Source organism: Ostrea edulis, chromosome 2 (assembly GCF_947568905.1).
Source record: "Ostrea edulis chromosome 2, xbOstEdul1.1, whole genome shotgun sequence".
Classification (NCBI taxonomy): Eukaryota; Metazoa; Mollusca; class Bivalvia; order Ostreida; family Ostreidae; genus Ostrea; species Ostrea edulis.
The window spans coordinates 56040457-56048867 of NC_079165.1; the positions used below are offsets into that span (position 1 = coordinate 56040457).

At 36.4% G+C, this 8411-nt stretch overlaps 1 protein-coding gene across 2 annotated transcripts; it reads right to left on the bottom strand.

The window, feature by feature from the left end:
• Positions 1–1260: 1260 nt before the first annotated feature.
• On the bottom strand, positions 1261–7449 carry LOC125679982 (heat shock 70 kDa protein 12A-like). Of its 2 annotated transcripts, none has more exons than XM_056154509.1 (5): positions 7236–7449; positions 6283–6657; positions 5938–6156; positions 2880–3036; positions 1261–2577 (listed from the first exon to the last, which is right to left on the bottom strand). In XM_056154509.1, the coding sequence occupies exons 2-5, from the start codon at positions 6649–6651 to the stop codon at positions 1451–1453; spliced, it is 1872 nt and encodes a 623-aa protein (XP_056010484.1). In that variant the 5' UTR covers positions 6652–6657; positions 7236–7449; the 3' UTR covers positions 1261–1450. The 2 variants fall into 2 exon arrangements, with proteins under 2 accessions (XP_056010484.1, XP_056010485.1); XM_056154510.1 differs by having other exon boundaries at positions 7258–7436.
• Positions 7450–8411: the final 962 nt, after the last annotated feature.

Below are 8411 nucleotides of genomic sequence, written 5' to 3' on the forward strand. Positions count from 1 at the left end.
CCAGGAGACCTGAAATTTACAATTTTTGTTCCCCTTGTCCCAAAGATGCTTCATACCAAATTTGAAAAGAATTGGAAAAGTAGATATCAAATTAAAAATCTTCTATTGTTTACACATTAAGCAACTAACCAATTTGGTCCCAACCTGATACCAAAACTGTCACCCCTGGGATCATCAAATTTACAATTTTGTTCAAGGACTACTTGCTCTTTCTAAATATCCATATACACATATGTAGTTTCAATTTAGTCCAATAGCACTAAAAAAGATGTTCTTTAAGAGTTTTACACATAAACACTATTTACCAACTTTGGCCCTGCCCTGGGGTCAGAACCTCTAGCCCGGGGATCATGAAATTTACAATCTTAGTAGAAGCCTTCCTGCTCTACATCATGATGCATTTAGTTTTTCTTACATGTGTGTGGTTCTATAAATAGGTGAGCTAAAAACATATGAAATGGCCACCTACCACCCCTCCAAGTAAGACATTCTGTTTTCAATGCTAATAATAACTTATAAATGCCTGGTAAAGATTAGAATTTCAAATGCAAGAAATGGCAAATACTGCATTACATTAATTGGCCCTCAGTACACTGAATGCCTTACTTAAGGCTATTTTCTCACCACCTTTTATTGGTCTACTCAATATATTTGTATAACATATAAAAATAAAATGTCAAGACACTTTTTTGTACTTCAAATCTTACTTCTATTTAACAAATAATATTTGTAATACTAAACACATCTTTTGGAAAATGGTAAAGTTTGCTGAAATGTTTCGACTTTAAATAAAGATGTGTTCCTACTCTGGAATACCAAAGTCATTAATCTTGTTTTTTCCTTTTCATAATGTGACATTTACATAGAAAATTATTTTTCATTTTCATGCGACAGAAAATATCGCAAACTGTGTGTTGAACAGCAATTATTTTCTCTAATTAACATATATTTATTCTGATTTTACTCAAGAATTTAACACAATGCAATTTTTGAGGAGTTCAAATGTTGAAAATCAGGAGTTACATGAGGGGTTTTTTGGAAAAAATCAGTAACAGCTCAAAATAAGAAGGAGTCAGGAGTCACTCAACAGACTGCTGTTGTACCATTATTTCACAAGAATTGCACAGTGTAAAACAGGACTTTGGAAAATTTAAATTTCTGTGTATTTTCCTCCAAAAAATAACCTCTGTAGAGGAGAATAAAGTCTCCCTGTTATTACGCGTTTCCTAGCAATTGACCTGATGAAAAACAACGCAAGTATATATATAATAAAAATCATAATGCACATTAGATATAAATGTACATCAATCCAAATGAACTCAACTTTCAATCACATACTTAAAAAAGTTCATGCATTTGTACAAGTCCTCAGAACAAACGAATGATCTAACATTATTAGATAATGTTTCTTCATTTTCCATAGATTCTCCGACTTGCATGAAAATGATCTTCATCTTCTATAGATTTCTTCCAAGTCGGAAGTCAAACCACATAATTCCTCTTCTCCACCTCCAGGGTTATTATCAAAATAGTCAAATTTGACTGCAGTAATTTCTCCTGTTAGGTCATTTTTTCCTTCGACCTTGATTTCAGTTCCTCCGAAGATGAATCGCACAAAAACCTTCCGATCCGTTCCACCTGTCGTATCTGGAATATCCACATTCAGAGACCCGAGATAACTGCAGTCTGGATCATCCACGTATCGTGGATGTTTGTTTGTTGACGTGTATACGTTGAACAAAATTGCTTTCTGAGTTTTGCGCACTGGACAGTAAGACTGCTCATCCTGTGCTTCATTTATCTTTAGTTCATCTCCCTTGGTGACGTGCTTGCTGAATACACCTGAACAATAATCAGTATCTTCGACGGTGATCTTTCTATCAGCAGGATGATGTCCTGGTTTAAAGCGGGACAGAGTGTCTACTCCGTACGTGTATTTTGCAATCCTTGAAGTGATAATCTGAGGTTCATGTCCGAACAAAACTGCACCTTTTAATACAGCCAAACCTGCTTCGTTTGGAATAACTATGCGGAAATCCTCGAACTCTGACTTGATCGTTTCTTGCAGATAAAGTGATTCCGAAAATCCACCAACCATTAGAATGGTTTCAACCTTTTGAAGTTGTTTTTCTTGTAACAATTTTTTCACATGGGTTACAATTTCAGTGCAAACATTGCAAAATAATTTTCTCACTAATGAATCTTTGAAGTGTAATTTATCCCTTTTACATTCTAAATCCTCACTAAATTTTGAACTCATGATCAAATCCTCCAATTTGCAATTTTTGGCACTTTTGCACTTTTCTTTTAGAGATGAAGGAATTTTAAAGTTAATGTTAGTACTTTTAGTAGAAATTAGTCGTTTTTTGATTTCTAAATCATTGCATATCTGGATGAAATCATCAAGATGTTCAGTCTTGTATTCTTTAAGTTCATCTTTCCCAATGATTTCCTCGAGCATTTTATGAAATTCTTCATCAACATATGTACCTCCCCAAGCCCCACCACTGGCTTTTTCTAGTTCTTTGATATTTCCGTTGTTTAACACTTCATGAATCGTAATATCCACTGTTCCCCCTATAAAGTAATAAGATAGGACAATTTAATGTTGGTATAATCATTCATACATAAAATTACATACAGCAGATCATAGACTTTTTTAAATTTTGAGTGCTGGAATTAATTTGACTTCATTTGTACATGTAATTATTTCAGTCTTAACAAATATGGGGGGAGGACTCCTTCTCCTAGCTTTCCCCCATCTCTTTTCTTTCTCTCTCACTTCCCTCCCTCTCTCCCTCCAGCTTATTCTTTCCTCTCCACTCCTCCCTGCCTTTTATCCCTTCCATCCACACCCATCCTTCCTTAAAGAAACAAACCTCCCGCATCCAAAACAATGTAGCGACTGCCTGGATGAAAAATACCAAATCCTTTACTTCCAACGGTTTGTATTTGAGTTATTGGTAAGTGTTTGCAGTAGATGGATGCTGCTTCAGGTTCTAATGCTATTGTAAGACAATCTCCTCTTATTTCTGCCTGAATAAAGAGAGAGGACAGGTTGTGATCTGCATGAGTGCATTTTCAAATTCTTACTGAATAAATGCAAGTAGGTTGGTCAATACTCAACAGAAACTTTTAAAATGTTTTGAAATGTCTCATTTTCAAAATCTCTAAATATTGTTGCTAGTATGTACGGAGATAAAATGATGTGTTTGAGAAATACTATGCTCCTCTAAATGGCAAAGTTCCATTGTGACAAACCAACCTTTGATCTTGACAAAGGGTCATGATCTAAATTCGACATATATTCCTTATCTTAACCTCTCAGTACATAAAATATAAAGTCATGTATAAAAGTCATGAAGGTTAAAGATTACAGACAGACATCTAACGAACACAATATGTCCTGTATTGTCGATCTCGAGGTGCATATTAAACATGTGCTACAGCGATTTTTTTCTACCCACTGGTACTGGTACCGGTACCCATTCAATTGGGAAAAATAGCGTCAAAATCGAACAAATTGGGAATTTTCTACCAATGTATCGGCAAATAATTTCAACTATAAGAAAAGAACAAGAGGCCCAGAGGCCTTATAGGTCACCTGAGAATCATGTAACAACCTTCCAATGTTTGAATTAGGTTTGTGTTTAAATATAAGAATTTTACTTTTGGATGGAAGAAACATTGAATAGCTATGTGGTCAGCCCCGCCTTTGCACCAGAACCCCTGACCCAGGGGCCATAAATTTCAGTTTTGAAAGAAGCATCCTTGATCATCATTATCATACTATTAGTTTGTCTACTTAATACCCAGCAGCAGAGGAGAAGATTTTCAAAGAAATAAAATGCATTTTCACTATATGATCAATAGGGCCCCACCCTAATACCAGAACCCCTGACCCAGGGGCCATGAATTTCACAATTTTGAAAGAGGCATCCTTGCTCATCATAACCATCTATTGGTTTGTCTACTTAATACCCAAGGACAGAGAAGAAGATTTTCAAAGAAAAAATGCATTTTCACTATATGACTTATAGAGCCCCACCCTAGCACCAGAACCCCTGATCCAGGGGCCATGAAATTCACAATTTTTAACAAGAGGTACTGTGAGCAATGCCCACTAAGAATACCCCCCGCTTACCCCAATCTCCCAAAGGGTGTTGGTAATAGGTATAAACTACCTCTTTTCTGAGTGTTGCTACTTCGATGTCCAGTGCGCATGACCTTTGACCTTTTGACCCCAAAATCGATAGGGAACATCTTCATTCCATGGGTAGTCCATATGTATGATATGGTGACTGTAGGTGGAAAGGATAACGCTTTAGAGCCAGGAAACCATATTGCTACTTCAATGTCCAGTGTGCTTGACCTTTGACCTTTTGACCCCAAAATCGATAGGGAACATCTTCATCCCATGGGTAGTCCATATATATGATATGGTGACGGTAGGTGGAAAGGATAATGCTTTAGAGCCCGGAAACCTTTGCGTCTACAGACGGACGGACAGACAGACGGACAACCCGATTCCAGTATACCCCCCACAACTTGTTGCGGGGGGTATAAAGAGGCATCCTTGCTCATCATTACCATGCTATTAGTTTGTCTACTTAATACCCAGAGACAGAGAAGATTTTCAAAGAATTTCTACATTTTCACTATATGACCAATAGAGCCCCACCCTAACACAAGAACCCCTGCCCCAGGGGCCATGAATTTCACAATTTTGGTAGAGGGCTCAACGCTCATTATAATTATGCCTACAGTTTGGCTTCTTGATGTCCAGGAGTAAAGAAGAAGATTTTTTAAAATTACAGGCTGTCCAGCACCCTTGGACAAAAAATAAGGGCAAATTTTAGGGGTAAAATTTTAAAAAATTAGGGCTAAATTAGGGCTAAAATTAGGAATTTTTAACCAAATTGCGGAAGTTTTAATTATTTAAAAGGACTTACCTTGTCAAATTTGACAATAAAGAAACTCGCATGACACACAAATAAGATGTAAGTACAGGAAGGGCGTATTCCAGTGTTCCATGGTCTCCGCTATTATTGGCTATAACCTAAAATCTCAACTCTTTATCACAAAGTCACAACCAATAAACAAGCTTGACACATGGATCCACAGGTCAACTGCCTTTCACTGCATCAGCATTATCTGAACAAGAACTGCAATCTACGTTAATAACACACATTTTGTATGAATGCATTTTGATTTTTCAAGACTGATAAAAAAGTAGGAATTGACATGAAAAATAAGGGCTTTTTTAGGATTTCCCCTTGAATTTTACATTTTTTTTAGGAATTTTAGCAAAGCTGAAAAAAATTAGGAATTTTAGGGCTGCTGGACAGCCTGAAATTACACTCATTTTGATGGTTTTTGCCCCACCCCTCAGGCCCCAGGGGGGCAGGGACCACGAATTTCACAATTTTTGTTCCCCTCCACCCACAGATGCTACATGCCAAAATTGGTTGAAATTGGTTCAGGAGTTTCAGAGAAGAAGCTGACAATGTTCAAATGTTAACGCACGACGACGGACAAAAACAGTCACCTGAATAATTCAGGTGACCTAAAAAAGAGAACAAAACAAGAAGTAGTCATCCCTTTATAAACCTTTTTACGGTAATATTTGCTATTGTGATACATAAGGAATCGTCGTAGCTTCATTTTAGAATCGTCGTAGCTCTACAAAACACGCGCACTTCCATGATCTGTACTTTCAATTAACACTGGAAGTGAACATTTTAGTTAACTTGTACAGCGTTTTAGACTAAGTAAATTACGATGACGGTGGTCTATTTTTCGGCAAGTAAATTGGGAATTTTTAGTCTCAAAATTGGGAAAAATCAATGTTTTTTGGCATTGGGAATGGTACCGTTTATCGGTACCAGTTATATAAGGAAAAAAATCGCTGTGCTATATATAGTGAGATTGGACTACCTGTTCTGCAGCATCCCGCATAAACTGTTTAGCTCTGTCATTCCAAATCGCTGGAACTGTCAATACCCAACGTATTTCCTCTGGTTTTATACATATTTCTTCTTTCTGAATTTCATTCAGAAGGTGGTCCTTCATGTACTGTATGGCATTTGAAAAAACATCAATGGCTGGCAACTCTTTTCCACTGATGTCAGGCAATTTGGTTTGTTTTGTCAGCCTCTGTATTTGAAACAATGAGAAAATATGCTTTCTGAAAGCTTTTAAAAGCACAGACGTACTAAATTCTCTCTCTTATACATTTATTTGAGAATAATATGATTTTGAAACATATTTACTGCTCTTTACCTTATTCCTCATATCATCAGTAGTATATAGTAGCATTTTAAATCTACGGAAAAAATAAAATTTTGTGTGATTGTTGTCCTCTGATAATTCCATGAATTTCTTTTCTGCTTCATCTCCAAATTTATCTAATTTTCCTTTCTCATCTAGCAGAACACTTGTTGGAGTTTTGTGCGATATCAAATCTTTGTTCCATTGATGTGCTGAAATTTTGAGAGGGTCCGTTGTAAAATCGCCTCGTGACGAGAAGGCATAACCTGAGTAGGCTGTCCCAAAGTCGATGGCGGCCACAAATAAATTTGGATCCACGCGGGGTTTTTCGGCCCCAGCAGCAAGTTTTGCATCGTCAGTTTCTTGTACATTTTCAGCCATGATTTTCTAAATGCAATGAAAAACAAAGATTAAAATAGTGCTAAACCTAACTTAAAATAGGCCCAGGGTGGTCTTAATAAAAGAGGTTTAAACCCCGAGTTTTGCAGTATTGTTAGTAGGGAATTTCTGAGTTCTTCTGTTCCGTGCATATTTTGTATTTTAGAATCTACTTAAGTTGCGTGATTTAGCAATTTTTGTTAGGCATGCTAATTACTTCTGGTTTAGCCAACAATCTGACGTTTATCTTCATTTAATAAACTTTCTAGTTTTAATGCCAAAATCAAGAGCTAGTGTCATTAGTGAGTGGTAGAAGGATGTAATGCGGATAACAGAAAGGGTGAAATAAGCATGTAGCATAATTTGGGGGGGGGGGGGAGGGGGGATGGGCAGACGGAGAAGGTAACTTCACAATATTATATATTGTCTAAAATTCTTGACAAGCAAAATCATATAAAACAAAATCCAACATCTTATTTTGGGAGGGTTCGTGGTAACATACGACGTTGTATCTGTATGATACAAATACAAAACGAAAGTACATTTTCAGCCTAAATCTTATCATTCTTCAATATGAATGAACTTACCTATGTCTATTGCTCTACATACGTTTTATCGTTGAGATCACCACTAATGTTACTTTGAAATATTATCGATCGTCTCTATATTATCACGATAATTTAATTCTACGGCCGCCGAAGCAACTTGGACACTCCATTTGACGAATCCGACATTTTCTTAACGGAGGACAACTCTACTTGTGATTCACGAAAATGGCCGGGCCGAGTGGTTTTATGGAACGCCGTTTCTGCATTATAGTGTAAATCAGCCTTACGTTATGTCGATACATCTTTATGTTATGTGGTTACATCATTATGTTATGTGGTTACATCATTACGTTGTGTGGTTACATCATTACGTTTTATTATAAGATTGAATAATTCCTAGCTCTCTCATTGGCTGAGATCCAACAATGTAGAAATCATACTACATTATATTTACCTGCACGTGACCTTCCAGGTGAACATAAGGAATTATTTTTTCCACATAGGACCAAAAATAGACCTTCCAGGTGAACATAAGGAATTATTTTTTCCACATAGGACCACAAATAGGTCGTTGAAACTTACAATTAAAGCAAAGAACAATCTTGAAGGGTTTTTTAATCATATAATAAAACAACTATTGCTGTTTTTTGAGGTCAATACGATGATTTAGACACCTGATGAGTACAATATTCACCGAGCCCTCCCTTCGGGCTCGGTGAATATTGTACTCCTCAGGTGTCTAAATCATCGTATTGACCTCAAAAACAGCAATAATTGTATAATGTCGATACATCTTTATGTTATGTGGTTACATCATTATGTTATGTGGTTACATAGTTACGTAATGTCGATACTTCTTTACGTTATGTGGTTGCATCATTACGTTATATTGATGCTTCTTTATGTTATGTGGTCACATCATTATGTTATGTGGTCACATCATTATGTTATGTGCAAACATCATTATGTTGTGTGGTTACATCCTTATGTTATGTGCAAACATCATTATGTTATGATAAACTTTCAAGTGATCGAGATTGATACAGATGCAAAATGGCGCGCTTAAATTCAAACGTTGTGTTTTCAGAATTATCACATTGTCTGGCCTGTGCCCTTTTTAAAATTTGTCGTCTTTTCGTTATTTCGAGGCGAAAAGACGACAAAATGAAAGCGATTGTATCATGTAAATAACATGAAATAAACGCGAAGAAATTA

Bases quoted from the DNA above. Each gene is read 5' to 3' on its own strand.
- LOC125679982 (XM_056154509.1), bottom strand. From the start codon at position 6,651: ATGGCTGAAAATGTACAAGAAACTGACGATGCAAAACTTGCTGCTGGG. The intron at 3,037-5,937 runs GTAGTCCAATCT...CTCTTTATTCAG, and splicing joins TGCGGGATGCTGCAGAACAG to GCAGAAATAAGAGGAGATTG. The intron at 2,578-2,879 runs GTTTGTTTCTTT...ATTACTTTATAG, and splicing joins CATTGTTTTGGATGCGGGAG to GGGGAACAGTGGATATTACG.